The sequence below is a fragment of the Sus scrofa genome, chromosome 1, assembly GCF_054392235.1.
Source record: "Sus scrofa isolate SSC_HxYL_T2T_F1_AM1 chromosome 1, Sscrofa_HxYL_maternal_Yorkshire_Landrace_v2.0, whole genome shotgun sequence".
NCBI lineage: Eukaryota > Metazoa > Chordata > Mammalia > Artiodactyla > Suidae > Sus > Sus scrofa.
In genome coordinates this window covers 276,803,963-276,826,170 of record NC_139383.1, presented here as the reverse complement: position 1 = coordinate 276,826,170, position 22,208 = coordinate 276,803,963, and the positions used below count along the sequence as shown (strand labels likewise).

Genomic DNA, 22,208 nt, shown 5'->3' with positions numbered 1-22,208 from the left:
ATATTTGTCAAGAGGGCTAACTTCTTAAAGTGACAATCACTAAATCCTCTTATTGCTGTCAAGAGCACAGTGAGATATATCTCCTAAAATTAGCATATGGCTGGCAACTGTGTAACTTCAAATGAATAAGCATTCAACCATCTGATACAGTGTTAATGTATCAGTAAGGTCCAGTTTTTTCTTGCATTGTTAATATTCCTTGTCTTTAATTTTTTCTGCTTTTTCATCTTATATGTGAAAAATCCTATGCAAAATTTATCACATGATTATGATTGTGGTTTTGTCTTTTTCTACTTTTAGATATGTCAGTTTTTGCTTCTATATTTTTTATATTATGTTGTTGAGAACACACTGATTTGGCATCATGTTCTGCTCATTGTGGATTGATTTTTCTCTGTAACATGTGCCAAAATTGGCTTGCATTGGCTTCAAGCTGATTGTGAACATTTCCTTTCAACTCCACAATCAATGATACCATGCTGGTGCATTGAAACCAGCCATGATGGGCATAATTACACTATGGAAATTGGATAATGCTACAAAGTAATGCTCTCCTATGATGGGAGCCTTTTCTTATTCATTGAACAGCACACCATTGAATTTATAGTTGAAGGTAGATTTCTCTTAGCCATGGCTCCTACCCTCACAGCTCATTTACTTCCTCCTGATATTAGTTTAGATATACTAGCTTTCTTTTAGTTAGTGTTTACATGTATTTCTTGTCTAAAACTTTAAATTTTTTTATGTCCTTACATCTGGAAAGTGTTAGTTCTTAGCAGTGTAAAGTTGGATTTTGGTCTTTTTATGTAGGTTGACCATCATTGTGTATCTGGAGAATTTGATTTATTAACATCCAATATAATCAGAATGTTTTTGAATTTATATTTTCCATATTTCTATATGGTTTCTAGTTAAGACATCTAATTTAATATTTATTCTCAATTTGCTTTATCCATTTTGATTAATTAAATATATATTTTATTATTCCTTATCCCCTCCATTAACTTATTAATCATACATTATTATTATTTTTTTATTTTTTTCTCTGATTTATACAGAGTCAACATTTTGATTTTCCTTAATTTTTTTGAGCTAAAGTTATTTGCTATTTTTTATTTATTTATTTTTTATTTTTACCTTTATTTTTTATTTTCCCACTGCACAGTAAGGGGATCAAGTTATCCTTACATGTATACATTACATTTACATTTTTTCCACACTCTTTGTTCTGTTGCAATATGAGTATCTAGACATAGTTCTCAATGCTATTCAGCAGGATCTCCTTGTAAATCTATTCTAAGTTGTGTCTGATAAGCCCAAGCTCCCGATCCCTCCCACTCCCTCCCCCTCCCATCTGGCAGCCACAAGTCTTTTCTGCAAGTCTATGATTTTCTTTTCTGAGGAAATGTTCATTTGTGCTGGATATTAGATTCCAGTTATCAGTGATATCATATGGTATTTGTCTTTGTCTTTCTGACTCATTTCACTCAGTATGAGATTCTCTAGTTCCATCCATGTTGCTGCAAATGGCATTATGTCATTCTTTTTTATGGTTGAGTAGAATTCCATTGGGTATATATACAACACATCTTCCGAATCCAATCTTCTGTCGATGGACATTTAGGTTGTTTCCATGTCCTGGCTATTGTGAATAGTGCTGCAGTGAACATGCGGGTGCATGTGTCTCTTTTAAGGAGAGTTTTGTCCAGATATATGCCCAAGAGTGGGATTGTGGGATCATATGGAGGTTCTATGTATAGATTTCTAAGGTATCTCCAAACTGTCCTCCATAGTGGCTGTACCAGTTTACGTTCCCACCAACAGTGCAGGAGGGTTCCCTTTTCTCCACACACCTTCTGGCATTTGCTATTTGTAGACTTATGAATGATGGCCATTCTGACTGGTGTGAGGTGGTATCTCATGGTAGTTTTGATTTGCATTTCTGTGATAATATGGGATGTTGAGCATTTTTTCATGTGGTTGCTGGCCATCTGTATATCTTCTTTGGAGAAATGTCTATTCAGGTCTTTTGCCCATTTTTCCATTGATTGATTGGCTTTTTTGCTGTTGGGTTGTATAAGTTGTTTATATATTCTAGAGATTAAGCCCTTATCAGTTGCATTATTTCAAACTATTTTCTCCCATTCTGTAAGTTGTCTTTTTGTTTTCTTTTGGGTTTTCATTGCTGTGCAAAAGCTTTTCAGTTTGATGAGGTCCCATGGGTTTATTTTTGCTCTAAAATCTACTGCCTTGGGAACTGACCTGAGAAAATATTCATGAGGTTGATGCCAGAGAGTGTTTTGCCTATGTTTTCTTCTAGGAGTTTGATGGTGTCCTGTCGTATATTTAAGTCTTTCAGCCATTTGGAGTTTATTTGTGTGCATGGTGTGAGGGTGTGTTCTAGTTTCATTGCTTTGTATGCAGCTGTCCAGGTTTCCCAGCAATGTTTGCTGAATAGACTTTCTTTGTCCCATTTTATGTTCTTGCCTCCCTTGTCAAAGATTATTTGACCATAGGTATCTGGGTTTATTTCTGGGTTCTCTCTTCTGTTCCATTGGTCTTTCTGTCTTTTTTTGATACCAGTACCACAATGTTTTGATGACTGTGGCTTTGTAATGTTGCTTGAAGTCTGGGCGAGTTATGCCTCCTGCTTGGTTTTTGTTTCTCAGGATTCCTTTGGTAATTCTGGGTCTTTTGTGGTTCCCTACAAATGTATGGATTGTTTTTTCTAGTTCTGTGAAAAATGTCCTGAGTAATTTGATAGAGATTGCATGGAAGCTGTAGATGGCTTTAGGTAGTATGGCCATTTTTACAATATTGATTTTTCCAATCCAGGAGCATGGAATATCTTTCCATTTCTTTACATCTTCTTTGATTTCTTTGATTAACGTTTTATAGTTCTCGGCATATAGGTGCTTTATCCCATTGGTCAGGTGTATTTTGAGGTATTTGATTTTGTGAGGTGCAATTTGAAAAGTTATTGTATTTTTGTATTCCTTTTCTAATATTTCATTGCTGGTATACAGAAATGCAACTGACCTCTGAATGTTAATCTTATATCCTGCTACTTTGCTGAATTTGTTGATCAGTTCAAGTTGAGTCCTTATGGTTTACTATGTACAGTATCATATCATCTGCATACAGTCACAGTTTGATCTCTTCTCTTCCTATATGGATGCCTTTTATTTCTTTGGTTTGTCTAATTGCTGTGTCTAGGACTTCCAAAACTATGTTGAATAGCAGTGATGAGAGTGGGCATCCCTGTCTTATTCCAGACTTGAGTAAGAAGGCTTTCAGTTTTTCCCCACTGAGTATTATATTTTCTGTGGGTTTATCATAAATGGCTCTGATTATGTTCAGGAATGCTCCCTCTATACCCACTTTGGCGAGGGTCTTGATCATGAATGGATGTTGGACTTTGTCCAATGCTTTTCCTGCATGTATTGAGATGATCATATGATTTTTGACATTTCTTTTGTTATTGTGGTTTATGACGTTGATTGACATGCGTATGCTGAACCATCCTTGTGAACCTGGGATGAAGCCTACCTGGTCATGGTGTATGATATTTTTCATATGTTGTTGGATTTGACTAAGATTTTGTTGAGAATTTTTGCATCTATATTCATCAATGATATTGGCCGATAGTTTTCTTTTTTGGTGGTATCTCTGTCTGGTTTTGGAATGAGGGTGATGGTGGCATCATAGAATGTCTTTGGGAGTATTCCTTCTTCTTCAACCTTTTGAGAGAGTTTAAGGAGGATGGGCACCAATTCCTCTTTATATGTTTGATAGAATTCACCTGTGAAGACATCTGGTCCTGGACTTTTATTTGCAGGGAGGGTTTTTATGACTTCTTCAATTTCATTTCTAGTGATCGGTCTGTTCAGTTGGTCTGTTTCTTTTTGATTCAGTTTTGGCAGGATCTAAGATTCCAGAAACTTGTCCATTTCTTCCAGATTGTTAAACTTGTTGCCATATAGTTATTCATAGTATTCTCTTATGGTTTTTTGTATTTCTGCAGTTTCTGTTGTGATTTCTCCTTTTTCACTTATAATTTTGTTTATTTAGGTTCTTTCTCTCCTCTTTTTAGTGAGTCTGGCCAGGGGTTTGTCAATTTTGCTTACCTTATAAAAGAACCAGCTCTTGGTTTTATTGATTTTCTCTACTGTTTTTTGAGTCTCTATTTTATGGATTTCTTCTTTGATCTTTATAATTTCCTTCCTTCTTCTGACTTTAGGACTTTTTTGTTCTTCTTTTTCTAATTCGTTTAGGTGGAGGGTTAAGTTGTCAATTTGGGATCTTTCTTCTTTTTTGAGGAAGGCCTGTATGGCTATAAATTTTCCTCTGAGCACTGCTTTCGCAGCATCCCATAGATTTTGAGAGGTTGTGTCTTCATTATCATCTGTTTCAATGTCTTTTTTAATTTCCTTCTTGATTTCCTCATTGACCCATTTGTTTTTTAGTAGCATGTTGTTTAGTCTCCATGTAGTAGGTTTTTTCTCATTTCTTTTCCCATGGTTTACTTGTAATTTCATGGCGTTGTGGTCAGAGGAGATACTTGAGATAATTTCTATGCTCCTCAATTTGTTGAGGTTAGCTTTGTGTCCCAATATGTGGTCGATTCTTGAGAATGTTCCATGTGCACTTGCGAAGAATGTGTATTCCGATATTTTTGGATGTAGTGTCCTGAAGATGTCAATTAAGTCTTAGTTTTCTATTGTTTCCTTTAGGATCTCTGTTGCTTTATTGGTTTTCTCTCTAGAGGATCTGTCCATGTGTGTTAGGGGGGTATTAAAGTCTCCTAGTATAACTGCATTTCCATCAATTTCTCCCTTTATGTCTGTTAATATTTGGTGTATGGATCTGGGTGCTCCTGTATTTGGGGCATATATGTTGATGATAGTAACATCCTCTCCTTGGATGGATCCCTTAATCATTAAGTAGTGTCCTTCTTTGTCTTTCTTGATGTCTTTTGTTTTAAAGTCTCTTGTTTCTGATATGAGTGTTGCAACTCCTGCTTTCCTGTCAAATCTATTGGCATAAAATATTTTTTCCCACCCCTTCACTTTTAATCTATATATATCCTTTGTCCTAAGGTGAGTTTCCTGTAGGCAGCATATTGAAGGCTTTTGACTTTTTATCCACTCAGCCACTCTTTGTCTTTTGATTGGAGCATTATTTCCATTGACATTTTAGGTGATATTTGATAGATGATTATTTATTGCCGTTTTGAACCTCGTGTTCCAGTTGATTGTATGTTTCTCCATTCTTCGTTTCTTTTTTTGGTTGGATGGTCTCCGATTATTATCTGTTTGAGTGTTTTTTTTTTTGATTTTTTGCAAATGCAATGTTTGGTTTTGACTTGTGGTTGCCGTGTTTTTTAAGTATGCTCACCCCTTCCTATAATTGTGTGTTTTAGCCTGATGGTCCTGTAGGTTCAAACACTTCTTTCCTATATTAAAATTTAGAAGAGAAACAAACAAGCAAACCAAAAAAGGTCTATTTTTTTCCTAACATCCCTTTCCCACATTTTATGATTTTGATGACTCTCTTTGTTTTTCTTTTTAATTTTATTTTGTTTAAAACATGTTCATGATTGAATCTGTATGCTGGCTTATTTGAGTGACTGCTCTCTGATTGTGGTTTCGTCAATCCTAGTTCTTCCTCTTCTTTTTTTTCTTTTTCTTTTTTTTTCCTTTTTCTTCCCTTTCTTTCCTTCCTTTCTTTTTGGTTTAGATAAGCCCTTTCAGTATTTCTTTTAGCCTGGGTTTTGTATTGTTGTATTCTTTTATCTTTTGGTAGTTTGAAAAAATTTTTATTTCTCCTTGTATTTTAAAGATTATTTAAGGGAATGAGAGGATGATGAGGTGATGAATTCATTCAACGTTTCCAGTCACAATTGCCTGTTGTGAGCCATACCTGATCTCTAGTGATGCAAGAACATTGACAATAAACCTTAACATTTAGTAAGCTTTCATTATGTGCTCATGAAAGCATCCTTCAAACTCACACAAAGGGTATGATTATCATTACTATTTTCAAGGAACAGTCTGAGGGCCTTGGATAAATTTCTCAAGTATGCTCTCTTAGTTGGGGAAGAACCCAGATTTTTATTTCAGAGTTTTATATTCAATCCCCTTTCTCCTGAACAAGACATAGACGTACCCTACCAAACCTCCAGTGGAGTGGAGAGACATGAACATTTTAAGGGGCTTTGTGTTCTAATGAAATCCTGTGTCAACTTTTGGAAACCTGCAGAAGACCTTCCACTCCCTGTGCCATATACCACCCTTGGGAGAAGCTGTACTCATGACAGCCATGGGCAATGGGGGAACTCATGCTTCTCATCAGAGACTTGACTATAAGCCCATGGTACCACTCATATCAGGGACCCTCTCTCCTGTGAATCCAGGTGCAGCTCAGCCCCTGAGGAACCTAATGATCCTCCTTCCTGTGAGGCCAGGAGGGAGTTGGGCAGTTGCCCCAGTGGACTGCTTATCTGGTTGTTGACTGGGGTGGATTCCCTCCAGGGTCTCTTTAAGATGGAGAAAAGGAGATCTTCTTCTGTATCTTTTTGAAGCTGGAGAACTGACAGGAGAGTCTATACAGATACTCAGGCAACTGAGGTTTGCTCTTTATCTTTGGACCCTGGGTCTCCTGGACAGAAAGTGAGGATTCAGGTAACAGAATGAAGCAGGAGGTATTTGAACTCAGAGAGCACAGGTATAGCTCAGAATGAGACAAGAAACCTCCCTAGTTGGGCATCTGTGTCTATGTGTAAGTGTGTGTGTGACAGTCAGAGAGATTAGGTGTATTTGTGTGTGTGTTGTGTTGTATGAGTCTATGTGTGTGTGTGTGTGTGTGTGTGTGTAACTGACAAAGACACTGAATGACACACACTAGGATATACAGAGATCACATAAGCCTGGACATTTCCCCAGCCTGTGCTTATTCTACTTGCATCTGCTGCATGTGTGCTCTGTGTAAGACCTTGTGCACTGCTTGTGATTCAAATATGAATTACTTCTTGTATTGACAATGCCTGTGGTCTAGGATGCTTGACAGTTCTGTGTGTGTAGCTGTGTTGTACATGGGTATTTTGTTTGTGAGTTTTGCATAGCTTTGTATGAAGCTGACTCACACCCTGACTATATTTATCTAGTGAGAGTATATGCCAGAGATATCTGTAAATCTCCATTTGGCAAGTGTGTGCCTGTGATGGTGCATGAATAATTTTGGGTAACAAACCCATACCTTGACTTCCTTCACAGAGAAGAAATAAATATCTGTGTGTTATTGGGGGGGGGGACATTATCTCATTTTTTTTATCCTCCACCTGCCTGAGACCAGAAGATACACAGGCAGCTCCACAGGAAATGGACTTTGCAGAGCTATTGGCATCCATTTTCCTGTGATTTGACTCCTCCAGAAGGGCCCCTGGAAGCCCAATATTTTTGACACTCTACTTCAGTTTTGGTCAGTTCATTTAGAAATGAAATGCTCATTTCTGGAATCATGTACTTTGACACTCAGATTTCATCATTCCCCATGTAATAGCTTGGTTGCTTGGGATTGGCCACGGTGATTCTCAGCATCCAGTGCTCTTCCATGTGATCATGCTAATTGCTGACATATCATGTCTGTAAGGTGCTGAAGAAGCCAGGCACATCATTAGCACTTAGCAAATTGTAGCCTCAAGGAGACCCAAATCGCTGACTCTCCATGTCCTGATTATGCAGGGGACAGTATTTGGTATGAAGCTAGGAAAATGAGCTCATTCATAATCTCTCTCAACACCCCACTTCTAGGTCACACATCATCTATTCACTATTGAGCATTTTCCCAGAAACCTCTTTGTACAGGGTGCTGATGGAATCAAAATTTCATGTCTGAATTTTTCCTTTCTGTTCCCATTGCATCTCCTGGGTGTCATTAGGAGCTCTGGTTCTCCTGCAGGAGATCTGTGAGATCCTGGCTAAATCAGACCTATCAGCTTTTAGTGAGAAGTCTGTTTTGGCAGGAGGGTGAAATTCCTGGTTCTTCCTTGTTTCCTGTGAACTGAGTCAGTTAATAACCCCTAGCAGCTCCCTGGTCAGAAGCAAATATCTCCTGACAGAATCTTTCATAGTGTTAATATAGTTTCCTCTCCCAGGCATGTTTTAACATTAAATTTTCACTTTTAACATTTCACGTTAGCCTCTCTACCCCTCATAAAAAGAAATGGGCAGATTCTCTGTACTGAAAAATCATCAGAAAATCAAAGTTTGAGACCAGGTTCCACTATGCAATAATTATGTGAGATTATTTAAGCAATTTCACTACTTATGGTAAAATGCAGGGAAAAAACACTGTTCTCTGCTTCCCAGAGAGAAATAAAGATGTTGGATTGAATGATATTGAAGGCATATGAAAGCCATTGGCAAACTAAACATCTGCAGGAATATAAGAGTGGACAGTTATCTGAGTAGTAGGACTCCTTCAAATCATGAAACATTTCTTCTTGAGGTTCTGCCTGTTTGTCCAATTAAACAGCAGGAGGAAAAGTACAGTCATAGAAGCAAAGATTGCAGTATATATTTAAAAGCATGGGAGAGAAACGTGACTACAGCTGTTACCAACTGTAAGATCATGCTCATTTCCTACTCAGTCTGAGTATGTTAAGTTGTTTTAATTTTTAATTTTAAGGGCTGCACTTGTAGCATATGGCAGTTCCCAGGCTAGGGGTCAAATCAGAGCTGCAGCTGCTGGCCTACACCACAGCCACAGCAACACTGGCTCTGAGCCCTATCTGCAACATACACCATAGCTCATGGCAATGCTGGATCCTTAACTGACTGAGCGAGGCCAAGGTACAAACTGGTATTGTCATGGATACTAGTTGGATTCTTAACCTGCTGAGCTGCAATGGGAACTCCCCAAAGTGAAGTTTTAATATGATCCCTCCTGGGGCTCTTGAAAAGTTCAGTGAGGCAATCATAGAAAAATGTATTTGTCTGCCATTGTGTTCATTAACTTTCCATTATTATCAATGTGAAGATCAATATTGGGATATAGTGCTGGTCAATCAGGAAACTGACTTCTAAGAGACACCCCAATCCCTAGTATCTCTTAGCTCTCAGACCACATCTCAGATCTCAGGTGTCTTCCTAATGATGAATATCCAGATCTGAGCCAACTTGGAGGATCAGATGCAGATGGAGATAGATGGAGGTCCACGCACTGAAGTAAGGCTTCTTTCTTGGCAAGAAGATAAACATGCATTAAGACATGTTTGAGCATAGAACTTACCCCAGTAATAGGATATGAACTCAGAACTCACCTTAAGAATGTGATAGAGGGGTTCCCATTGTGGCACAGTGGAAATAAATCTGACCAGGAACAAGGAGGTTGCAGGTTTGATCCTTGGCCTCGTTCAGTGGGTTTAGGATCTGGTATTGCCATGAGCTGTGGTCTAGGTCACAGGGGTGGCTCAGATATAGCATTGCTATAGTTGTGGCATAGTCTGGCAGCTGTAGATCCAATTAGATCACTAGCCTAGGAACATTTATATGCTGCAGGTGCAGCCCTGAAAAGATGAAAGCCAAAAAAAAAAAAAAGTGCAAGCTCAGATAAGTTAACATAAATTTTAGGTCAGATTCTTGGTCCTTTATGGTAACCACCTCATAATATTGTTTGTTAAATTCCTGAACTTGATACAGATTTTGGGGGGATACAGATCCTCTCATAAAAATCATCTGTGAAATTTTTGGTGTTTATTTTATGCAGGAAAGTGTTCTTGGATGTTAATACCTCATGAATTAGAATCCTTATTTAAAAATCTATGAAGGTGTAATATTGGCATCCTCACATTGTCATAGAGGGGCCACATGAGGCTAACAGAGATTTAGCATGCCATGTCCTATAGCATGAAATTGTCGTGACCAAAATCATAACACAGAGAATCTGGCTTCAGGTTCATTTAGTTAGGCCATGGTCCGGTGTGCCCTTGAGTGTTAGACTCCTGATGGAAGAGGTCATGTATGTTGTATTTATTCTTCTATCCAAGTAGTAGCTTAGTGTAAGAAACATGATTGATTGACAAGATAAAAGGAAGAACTTGCTCTGGTTTTCATTGAAAGTAGTCATTTTGAGTGTTGAAGGTGAATCACTGGCTTTGGCGACAGTAGGTGATAAAAGAAAGGCAGATAGTTTTTCTCCATGAGAAGGTGAGAGAACAAGTGTGGTGGCCACAATCATGAATTCAATGTCTCTGATACTCCAAATCACTTCCTTTCCCAGAAGACAGGAGAGGAACATGATGACAGAGAACCAGAGCCACGTATATAAGTTCCTCCTCCTGGGTCTCCCCATCCAGCCAGAGCATCAGGGCTTGTTTTTTGCCATGTTCCTGGGCATGTACCTGACCACAGTGCTGGGGAACCTACTCATCATCCTGCTCATCAGGCTTGACCCTCGCCTCCACACCCCCATGTACTTCTTCCTCAGCCACCTGGCCCTCACGGATGTCTCCTTTTCATCTGTCACTGTCCCAAAAATGCTCGTGAACATGCAGACTCAGGATCAATCTATTACCTATACAGAGTGTATAACACAGACATATTTTTTCATGATTTTTGTTTGCATTGATAACCTTCTTCTCGCAGTGATGGCCTACGACAGGTATGTGGCCATTTGTTACCCTCTACATTATGGCATCATCATGAGGGAGGAGCTGTGTCTATGTCTGTTGGCAGGATCCTGGATTCTCTCCTGGGCTAATGCCCTGACTCACACCCTCCTCCTGGCTCAACTGTCCTTCTGTGCTGACAACATCATCCCCCACTTCTTCTGTGACCTTGCTGCCCTGCTTAAGCTGTCCTGCTCAGACACATCTCTCAATGAGCTGGTCATATTCACTACAGGGGCTGCAGTTGTCATTTTTCCATTGAGTGGCATCTTGTTCTCTTATGGCCACATTGGGGTCTCTATCCTGAAGGTCCCCTCTACTAAAGGGATCTGCAAAGCCTTGTCCACCTGTGGCTCCCACCTCTCTGTGGTGTCTCTATTCTATGGGACAATGATGGCAGTGTACTTTTCCTCCTCATCAAGCCAATCCCATGACAAACACATCATTGCTTCCATGATGTACACAGTGGTCACCCCCATGCTGAACCCTTTCATCTACAGCCTGAGGAACAGAGACATGACATTGGCTCTGGGGATTCTTTTCAGAAAAAAATAACTTTTTTCACAAAGTGAGAATCACCTAACAACATTCTTATTTCAATCACTGCCCCTGTTAGAAAAGCCTTATAAACTTGTTTGTTGAGTACCCATGTCTCAAGCACTTTTCTCATTGTCCTTTAAATGGTCACAGTTATTGGATCAGTCTCTTTCCCTTCAGTCATATCTCTTGTCTATTATTATTCCATAACCCTAAATGTGACATTATTCAAATTGTAGGTTCAACTTTTGGTCTTCAGTGAACCAAACTTCTTTGTGTGTATTTGTGAGTGTGGTTAAATTTTGTTTCTTTCTATGAGTTATGTTCTTATTAAATTTGGTTTTTTTAGAGTTTAAAATTTTATATGTAAATACATTTTAATTCTTATTGTGGTCATCTCTTGGGCATTGGTTTAAAATTTTTTAACTGATTAATTAGTTAATTTGAAGTATAGTTGACTTATAATGATGCATTAGTTTCAGGTGTAGAGCAAAATGATTCAGTTTTAAATATATACTTATATATTGTTCAGATTGTTTTCCCTTATATTACAAAATATTTAGTATAGTTCTACATTCTATAAAATTTGTACTTGTTTGTATCTATTTTATATATAGCATTGTTTATATGTACTCCCCCTTTCTTTTTTGGTAACCATAATTTTGTTTCTATGTCTATGGGTCCATTTCTTTTTTGTGTATAAGTTCAGTTTTGTCTTTTTTTTTTTTTGGATACCACATGTAAGCAATATGATATGATATATGCTTTTATCTATGTGGTTTACTTCATTTTGTATGATAATTTTTAGTTTGATCCATGTTGCTACAAATGGCATTATTTCATTCTTTATATGGCTGAATAATATTCTATTAAATATAAGTACCACATCTTCTTCTTATTTTTTTTTTATTTTCCCACTGAACAGCAAGGGGATCAGGTTATCCTTACATGTATTCATTACAATTACAATTTTTCCCCCACCCTTTCTTCTGTTGAGTATCTAGACATAGTTCTCAAAGCTATTCAGCAGGATCTCCTTATAAATCTATTCTAGGTTGTGTCTGATAAGCCCAAGCTCCCGATCCCTCCCACTCCCTCCCCCTCCCATCAGGCAACCACAAGTCTCTTCTCAAAGTCCATGATTTTCTTTTCTGAGGAGATGTTCATTTGTGCTGGATATTAGATTCCAGTTATCAGTGATATCATATGGTATTTGTCTTTGTCTTTCTGGCTCATTTCACTCAGTATGAGATTCTCTAGCTCCATCCATGTTGCTGCAAATGGCATTATGTCATTCTTTTTTATGGCTGAGTAGTATTCCATTATGTATATATACCACATCTTCCGAATCCAATCATCTGTTGATGGACATTTGGGTTGTTTCCATGTCCTGGCTATTGTGAATAGTGCTGCAATGAACATGCGGGTGCATGTGTCTCTTTTAAGTAGAGTTTTGTCCGGATAGAGGCCCAAGAGTGGGATTTCAGGGTCATATGGAAGTTCTATGTATAGATTTCTAAGGTATCTCCAAACTGTTCTCGATAGTGGATGTACCAGTTGACATTCCCACCAACAGTGCAGGAGGGTTCCCTTTTCTCCACAGCCCCTCCAGCACTTGTTATTTGTGGATTTATTAATGATGGCCATTCTGACTGGTGTGAGGTGGTATCTCATGGGAGTTTTGATTTGCATTTCTCTGATAATATGGAATGGTGAGCATTTTTTCATGTGTTTGCTGACCATCTGTACATCTTCCTTGGAGAAATGTCTATTCAGGTCTTTTGCCCATTTTTCCATTGATTGATTGGTTTTTTTTGCTGTTGGGTTGTATAAGTTGCTCATATATTCTAGAGAATAAGCCCTTATCAGTTGCATCATTTGAAACTGTTTTCTCCCATTCTGTAAGTTGTCTTTTTGTTTTCTTTTGGGTTTCCTTTGCTGTGCCAAAGCTTGTCAGTTTGATGAGGTCCCATTGGTTTATTTTTGCTCTAGTTTCTATTGCTTTGGGAGACTGACCTGAGAAAATATTCATGATGTTGATGTCAGAGAGTGTTTAGCCTATGTTCCCTTCTAGGAGTTTGATGGTGTCCTGTCGTATATTTAAGTCTTTCAGCCATTTTGAGTTTATTTTTGTGCATGGTGTGAGGGTGTGTTCTAGTTTCATTGCTTTGCATGCAGCTGTCCAGGTTTCCCAGCAATGCTTGCTGAATAGACTTTCCTTTTCCCATTTTATGTTCTTGCCTCCCTTGTCAAAGATTAATTGACCATAGGTGTCAGGGTTTATTTCCAGATTCTCTATTCTGTTCCATTGGTCTGTCTGTCTGTTTTGATACCAGTACCACACTGTTTTGATGACTGTGGCTTTGTAGTATATCTTGAAGTCGGGAGAGTTATGCCTCCTGCTTGGTTTTTGTTTCTCAGGATTGCCTTGGCGAGTCTGGGTCTTTTGTGGTTCCCTACAAATGTTTGGATTGTTTGTTCTAGTTCTGTGAAAAATGTCCTGCGTAATTTGATAGGGCTTGCATGGAATCTGTAGATTGCTTTGGGTAGTATGGCCATTTTCACAATATTTATTTTCCCAATCCAGGAACATGGAATATCTTTCCATTTCTTTACATCTTCTTTGATTTCTTTGATTAAAGATTTATAGTTCTCAGCATATAGGTCCTTTACCTCCTTGGTCAGGTGTATTCCGAGGTGTTTGATTTTGTGAGGTGCAGTTTTAAAAGGTATTGTATTTTTGTATTCCTTTTCTAATATTTCATTGCTGGTATACAGACATGCAACTGACTTTTTTTTTTTTTTTGTCTTTTCTAGGGCCGCACCCATGGCATGTAGAGGTTCCCATGGTAGGGGTCTAATTGGAGCTGTAGCCGTTGGCCTACACCACAGCCATAGCAATGCAGGATCCGAGCCGCATCTGCAGCCTACTCCACAGCTCATGGCAATGCTGGATCCTTAACCTACTGAGGGAGGTCAAGGATCGAACCTGCAACCTCAAGGTTCCTAGTCAGATTCGTTAACCACTGAGCCATGACGGGAACTCCTGCAACTGACTTCTGAATGTTAATCTTATAGCCTGCTATTTTGCTGAATTTATTAATCAGTTCAAGGAGTTTTGGGGTTGAGTCCTTAGGGTTTTCTATGTACAATATCATGTCATCTGCCTACAGTGACAGTTTGATCTCTTCTCTTCCTATATGGATGCCTTTTATTTCTTTGGTTTGTCTAATTGCTGTGGCTAGGTCTTCCAAAACGATGTTGAAGAGCAGTGGTGAGAGTGGGCATCCCTGTCTTGTTCCAGATTTGAGTGAGAAGGCTTTCAGTTTTTCCCCATGGAGTATTATATTTGCTGTGGGTTTATCATAAATGGCTTTGATTATGTTCAGGAATGCTCCCTCTATACCCACTTTGGCAAGGGTCTTGATCATGAATGGATGTTGAACTTTGTCAAATGCTTTTTCTGTGTCTATTGAGATGATCATATGATTTTTGACTTCTTTTATGTTAATGTGGTGTATGATGCTGATTGATTTGCGTATGTTGAACCATCCTTGTGAACCTGGGATGAACCCTACCTGGTCATGGTGTATAATTTTTTTGGTATGTTGTTGGATTCGGTTGGCTAAGATTTTGTTGAGAATTTTTGCATCTATATTCATCAATGATATTGGGCGATAGTTTTCTTTTTTGGTGGTATCTCTGCCTGGTTTTGGAATGAGGGTGATGGTGGCATCATAGAATGTCTTTGGGAGTATTCCTTCTTCTTCAACTTTTTGAAAGAGTTTAAGGAGGATGGGCACCAATTCCTCTTTATATGTTTGATAGAATTCACCTGTGAAGCCATCTGGTCCTGGATTTTTATTTGTAGGGAGTGATTTTATGACCTCTTCAATTTCATTTCTAGTGATCGGTCTGTTCAGTTGGTCTGTTTCTTCTTGATTCAGTTTTGTCAGGCTGTAAGATTCTAGAAAGTTGTCCATTTCTTCCAGATTGTCAAACTTGTTGCCGTATAGTTGTTCCTAGTATTCTCTTATGGTTTTTTGTATTTCTGCAGTTTCTGTTGTGACTTCTCCTTTTTCATTTCTAATTTTGGTTATTTGGGTCCTCTCTCTCCTCTTTTTAGTGAGTCTGGCCAGGGGTTTGTCAATTTTGTTTATCTTTTCAAAGAACCAGCTCTTGGTTTTATTAATTTTCTCTATTGTTTTTTGAATCTCTATTTTATTGATTTCTTCTTTGATCTTTATGATTTCCTTCCTTCTGCTGACTTTAGGCCTTTTTTGTTCTTCTTTTTCTATTTCACTTAGGTGGAGGGTTAAGTTGCCTATTTGGGATCTTTCTTCTTTTTTGAGAAAGGCCTGTGTGTCTATGAATTTCTCTCTGAGCACTGCTTTCGCAGCATCCCATAGGTTTTGAGAGGTTGTGTCTTCATTATCATTTGTTTCAAGGTAGTTTTTGATTTCCTTCTTGATTTCCTCATTGACCCATTGGGTTTTAAGTAGTATGTTGTTTAGTCTCAATGGAGTAGGTTTTTCTGTTTCCTTTTCCCATGGCTGATTTCTAATTTCATGGCATTGTGGTCAGAGAAGATACTTGAGGTAATTTCTACGCTCCTAAATTTATTGAGATTTGCTTTGTGTCCCCATATGTGGTCGATTCTTGAGAATGTTCCATGAGCATTTGTGAAGAATGTGTATTCTGCCTTTTTTGGAGGTAGTGTCCTGAAGATATCAATTAAGTCTAACTTTTCTATTGTTTCCTTTAGGATCTCTGTTGCTTTATTGGTTTTCTGTCTAGAGGATCTGCCCATTGATGTGAGGGGGTATTATGTCTCCTACTCTGATTGTATTCTCATCAATATCTCCCTTTATGTCTGTTAATATTTGTTGTATGTATCTGGGTGCTCCTGTATTTGGGGCATATATATTGTTGATAGTAATATCCTCTCCTTGGATGGATCCCTTAATCATTAAGTAGTGTCCTTCTTTGTCTTTCTTTATGTCTTTTGTTTTAAAGTCTCTTGTGTCTGATATGAGTGTTGTGACTCCTGCTTTTCTGTCATGTCTATTGGCGTGAAATATTTTTCCCCACCCTTTCACCTTCAATCTATATGTATCTTTTGTGCTAAGGTGAGTTTCTTGTAGGTAGCAGATTGAAGGTTTTTGCCTTTTTATCCACTCAGCCACTCTGTGTCTTTTGATTGGAGCATTCATTCCATTGACACTTAAGGCGATAATTGATAGATGATTATTGCCATTTGAACCTCATGTTCCAGTTGATTCTATGGTTCTCCATTCTTCCTTTCTTTCTTTTTTTTTTTTTTTGGTTCGATGGTCTCCTGTTATTATCTGCTTGAGTGTTTTGGTTTTTTTTTTCATTTTTTGCAAACGCAATATTTGGTTTTGGCTTGTGGTTGCCCTGTTTTTTAAGTATGCTAACCCCTTCCCATAATTGTGTGTTTTAGCCTGATGTTCCTGTAGGTTCAAACACTTCATTACTATATTAAAATTAAGAAGAGAAACATACAAACACACAAACAAAAAGGGTCTATTTACTTCCTAACATCCCTTGCCCACATTTTATGATTTTGATGACACTTTTTTATTTTTTTCTTTTTAATTTTATTTTGTTTGAAGCATGTTCATGATTAAATCTGTATGCTGGCTTATTTGAGTGACTGCTCTCTGATTGTGGTTTCCTCAGTCCTACTTCTTCCACTTCTTCTTTTTTTTTTCTTTTCTTTATTCTTCCCTTTCCTTCCTTTCTTTTTGGTTTAGAGAAACCCTTTCAATATTTCCTTTAACCTGGGTTTTGTGTTGCTGTATTCTTTAAGTTTTTGTTTGGTGGAAAAAATTTTTATTTCCCCTTCTATTTTAAATGATATTCTTGCTGGATAGAGTATTCTAGGTTGCACATTGTTTCCTTTGAGCACTTTAAATATCTCTTGCCATTCCCTTTTGGCCTGTAGGGTATCTGTAGAGAAATCAGCTGATATTCTTATGGGTTTCCCTTGTAGGTAACATTTTGCTTTTCTCTTGCTGCCTTTAGGATCCTCTCTTTATCACTAACTTTTGCCATTTTTATTATGATGTGTCTTGGTGTGGGTCTGTTTGGGTTCAATTTGTTTGGAGCCCTCTGTGCTTCTTGTATCTTGAATCCAGTATCCTTTAGATTTGGGAAGTTTCCATCGATAATTTCTTCAAATACATTTTCCATCCCCTTATTTTTTTCTACTCCTTCTGGAATTCCTATTATGCGTAGATTGGCCTGCTTTATATTATCCCATAGGTCTCTTATATTGCTTTCATGTTTTTTTAATTTGGTTTTCTGTCTGTTGACAGGATTGAGTGATTTCCATTATTCTATCTTCCATATCACTGATTCGTTCTTCTGCATTATTCATTCTGGTTTTTACTGCCCCTAGTTCAGTTTGCATCTCTGCAAATGAATGTTCTAGTTTTTCTTGGCTCCTCCTTATATTTTCTAGTTCCTTTCTGAGGGTATCTGCATTACTGTTCATATCTTCTCTTAATCCCTTCAGTATTTTCACTATTTCTCTTTTGAACTCCAGGTCTGTCTGACTGCAGAGATCTGTTTCATTGTTGACTGTTTTAGGTGAGTTCTCCTGTTGGTTTGACTGGGGGTGGTTTCTCAGCTTCTTCATCTTGATTGTTGTTTTCTTTCTCCTGAGGGAGTTGTACTCTCCGTGACTGGGCAGTGTTTTCCTTGTCACTGCCGTGGAATGTTTCCTGAGGGCTGAAGTTGTTGGTCAGTCTTTTTTTGAGGCAGTGTGGCTTTTTTGGAGTGTTGATGGGGCTAACAGGGTCTCTTTGAAGCAAAGGAGGACTTCCTGAGGGCAGACAGGACTGGGAGGTCCACCCCACGATGGTAGCAGATTTCACTTGGTCATGCAGAGCTTGCTCTGGTGTTTTTAGGCTGTGGGGTTCTTACAGGTGGTTGGGGGTGTTGGGCAGATTTTCCTCAGGAGTGCAGTACCCCCTGGGGGCTGTAGCAGCTATCTGGGTCACTGAGAACCTAAGAGGCTCTTCCCTAGGGCAGCCCAAGTCAGAAGGACAGCCTGAGAATGTAGGCGGATCTTTTCACAGTCCGGCCGAGCTTGTTGCCGCTTTTCTGGGCTGCAGGGGCTCTTCCAGGGGGCTGGTGGTGCTGAGTAGCTATTTCGTGGGAGTGGGGCACCCCCTGGGGGCTTGGGCGGGTAACAGGACCACTGGAAACCCAAGAGGCTCCTCCCCAGGGCAGCCCGCCTCAGAAAAACCGTCTGACATCTTTTCCCGACTCTCGGCCAGGCTTGTTGAAGCTTTTCTGGGCTGCAGGGTGTCCTGCCTGGAGCTGGCAGTCCTATGCAGCTGATCCACTAGAGCATCCCCTAGGGGCTTGGGCGGGTAGCAGGGCCATTGGAAACCCAAGAGGCTCCTCCCCGGGGCAACCTGACTCAGAAAAACCGTCTCAGAATTAGGCTGATCTATTCACGGCCTGGCTAAGCTTGTTCTAGCTTTTCTGGGCTGCAGGCCTTTTCTCGGGGGCTGGTGATGTTTGGTGCTGCTCTTTGGAAGTGTAGCCCCTCCAAAGGGCAAGCAGGCCTGTGCAGGACAGCCCCTGTGGTGGTAGGCTTCAGGCAATTGTTGAGGCCAGCCCTCCTGGATGGCAGGCAGCCCCAGGTCTGGTGAGAGCATAGGGGGTTGTGGGGGTGGGGGGAGGGGATGCACTGGGAAGCACAGCTTTCAGCTAGCTAGTGGGCCTGTAAGCTTGCTGTGGCATGGGGGGTATTCTATGGGGACCCACCCCTTCTTCTCTCCCCTCCCCAGCATGGGCGCAGACCAGGCTCTTCTCCCAGGTTCCCTCTGATGTGGCTTTCCACTTCCCCACCCCTAGAGTATTGCTCCCTTCCTCTGTGACAGCTTTGTTTTCTATTCTCCCAGGCAGTCTCTGCCCCGTTAAATGGTTTCTAGACCTCCCAATCAGTTTCCACTCTGCCCCGCCCCCCCCAGCCCGGGGACTAACCTTCGGAGGCAAGGTCTCGGTGTCCAGCCCCCACCCAGGCATCCCCCAGCCCTTTCCTGGGGACTAACCTCTGGAGCCCAGGATTCGGTGCCCAGCCCCCACTCAGGCGTCTCAAGTTTTGGTGACTGTGCCCGTAGTTCAGATGGTCCGTTGGATTCTTGATCGGCTTTTCTGTACTCCAACTTACTGCTACACTCTTCTCTGCATCTGGAGATTCCTCTGGTTTGTTTGCTCTTTCCCCCAGTAGGTGACTTTCCAGGGTGCGGGATCCCTTTCTCCTCTGCAGTTCCCTTTCGGGAGTGCCCGTCCTGCTCGGATTCACCTTGTCTCACTCTCCTCTTTTCTCCTGTTCTGCCCAGTAATGTCACGAACTTCTTGCCGTTATTGGAGTTTAGGTTCCTCTGCCAGCGATTGATTGCTGTTCTGTGCGAGTCATTTATTCTGTAGATGTGCTTTTTTTGTTGTGTTTGTGGGAGAGGGCAAGCGTGTCCCCCTACTCCTCTGCCATCTTGTCCTCTCTCCACATCTTCTTTATCATTCATCTGTTGATGGATGTTTTGATTGTTTCTATGTTTTGGCTTCTTGCCTTCCAAAGCTACTAACATTCAGTTAAAATTCTAATTTTTATTTTTAGTTGAGTCCAAAATGCTTATCTTTGCAATGTAGTACCAAGTTAATAAGGTACTTTGATGGTTTGCTATGTTGTGATTCCACCTCTTGCACCTATTTTGTGTATCTTGGCACATTTAAATAATGTATACTTATGTTTTCTTATGGTCAAATGTGATAATAATAATATTTATTTGGGTTACTGGGAAGATTTATTTTGAAGGTATGTGTAAAACCCTTGGAGCAGTGCCTGGAACTATTGTCTATGGCTTGGAAGCCTGGATCAGACATTTTTAATAATGGGATTTTAAGGGACTCAAAACAAGTAGGATGCAGTGAACTATACCGAAAGCCTGTGACATAGCTTCAGTAATTCTCTTCAAATGATTTTCATATCCTTTTTAAGAGGAAATGAATGATTGATACCTCTTACCTTGCACCCTGTTCTCATTTTCATCTTAGAAAATTATAGAGGTTTTTAACCTGGCTTAATGTAAAGATATAAACTTGAACATAGAGACTTCTCAGGTCTTGAACTCAATATGGGACAAAGCTGTTGTTCAATAACTATCAAATGAAGAATAAATATCCATTGGTTTCTTTGGGAAAAGACTTAATGTGACGGTTTGACATATTATTGGAGCCAGAATTGGGAAGACTGATTCATTCACTAAGAAGTAAGAGAAGTAAAGGGAAAGGTAGCTAAAATTAAGATTTTCATGGTACAAAGGCCATAACTATAATCTTATGGCATGTTCATTGACATTTCCCACCTTTGCCAATTCCCAGCTGAGGCAGGAATAGCATGAGGATGGAGAACCAGAGAAGTGTGTCAAAGCCCTCCTCCTGGGGCTCCCCATCCAGTCAGAGCAGCAGGGCATGTTCTTTTTCTTGTTCCTGGTCATGTACCTGACCGTGGTGCTGGGGAACCTGCTCATCATCCTGCTTATCAGGCTGGACCCTCACATCCACACACCCACGTACTTCTTCCTCAGACACTTGGCCTACATGGACATCACTATTTCATCTGTCACTGTCCCTAGGATGCTGATGAACGTGCATACGCAGGATCAATCCATTCCCTATGCAGGGTGTGAAACACAGACATGTTTTTTTCATATTTTTTACTTGCATTGATAAACTTCTTGCAGTGATGACCTATGACAGGTATTTGGGTATTTGTCACCTTCTGTGCTACACCATTATCATGAGGGAGGAGCTGTGTCTATGTCTGTTGGATGGATCTTGGCTCTTCTCCTGTGCCAGTGCCCTGACCCACAATCTCCTCCTGGCTCAACTGTCCTTCTGTGCTGACACCATCATCCCCCACATCTTCTGTGACTATGCCGCCCTGCTTAAGCTGTCCTGCTCAGACACCTCTCTCAGTGAGCTGGGCATATTCACTGCAGGGACTGCAGTTGTCACTTTTCCACTGAGTGGCATCCTGGTCTCTTATGGCTGCACTGGGGTCTCCATCCAGAGGGTCCCCTCTACTAAAGGGATCTGCAAAGCCTTGTCCACCTGTGGCTCCCACCTCTCTGTGATATCTCTATCCTATGGGACAATGATGGCAGTGTACTTTTTCTCCTCATCAGGCCAGTCCCATGACAGAGACATCATTGCTTCTGTGATGTACACAGTGGTCACCCCCATGCTGAACCTTTTCATCTACAGCCTGAGAAAGAGACATGTCATTGGTTCTGTGGATACTTTTCAGAAATAATAACGTTTTTGCCAAGTGAGAATCATCTAACGGTGTTATTTCACTCGCTGACCTTGTTAGAAAAGCCTTAAAAATTTTTATGTTCAGTACCTTTATCTCTAGCACTTTTCTAATTGCCTTTCAAATGGCCATTGTTATTGGAGAAATCTCTTTCCCTTTAATCATGTTGTAGGACTTGCATACGGAAAGACAGGAATCCAAGGTCTTTTTCCAGCAACCAGCACTGGCTCATTGGCTTCCTATCCAGAGGCTGAGCCCCAAATGCAGTGGGGGCACTGTCTTGTATACTTTCCATTATTTTTTTCTTTTACACTTTGGTCCCTTTGTCCCCCTTATAAGGTAACATACATTCTGTAAATTCTGGTTGGATGGTCTATGCTACAAAGTTGCACATGGATATGGATGATGTCATACTGCCACAAAGTTGCACATCTGTGAACAGATGCTGATTGTGCACATTGCCTTGCCTTTGGTCTGGGAGGGCTCCTACCATATTCATATATTTTGTCCATTTATTTTTCCATAACCTGAAATATGACATTACACACAACACACATTCAACATGTGGTTTGCAGTGCACCAAACTCCTTTGTGTATATGTGCAAGTATGTTTAAATTTTCAATATAGTGTATTATTATATTTGGCAT

At 39.9% G+C, this 22,208-nt stretch overlaps 1 protein-coding gene and 1 pseudogene across 1 annotated transcript; both read left to right on the top strand.

Annotated features, from left to right (window-relative positions):
• The first annotated feature begins 10,297 nt into the window (after positions 1-10,297).
• Positions 10,298-11,224, top strand: LOC110257111 (olfactory receptor 1J4-like). The gene has a single exon (XM_021075877.1). The coding sequence runs from the start codon at positions 10,298-10,300 to the stop codon at positions 11,222-11,224; it is 927 nt and encodes a 308-aa protein (XP_020931536.1).
• Positions 11,225-20,102: 8,878 nt separating this feature from the next.
• LOC146407248 (olfactory receptor 1J4-like) lies at positions 20,103-21,560 on the top strand (annotated as a pseudogene).
• The last annotated feature ends 648 nt before the right edge of the window (positions 21,561-22,208 follow it).

What these genes read in the sequence shown, in the direction of transcription:
- LOC110257111 (XM_021075877.1), top strand. Translation starts at nt 10,298, where the DNA reads ATGATGACAGAGAACCAGAGCCACGTATATAAGTTCCTCCTCCTGGGT.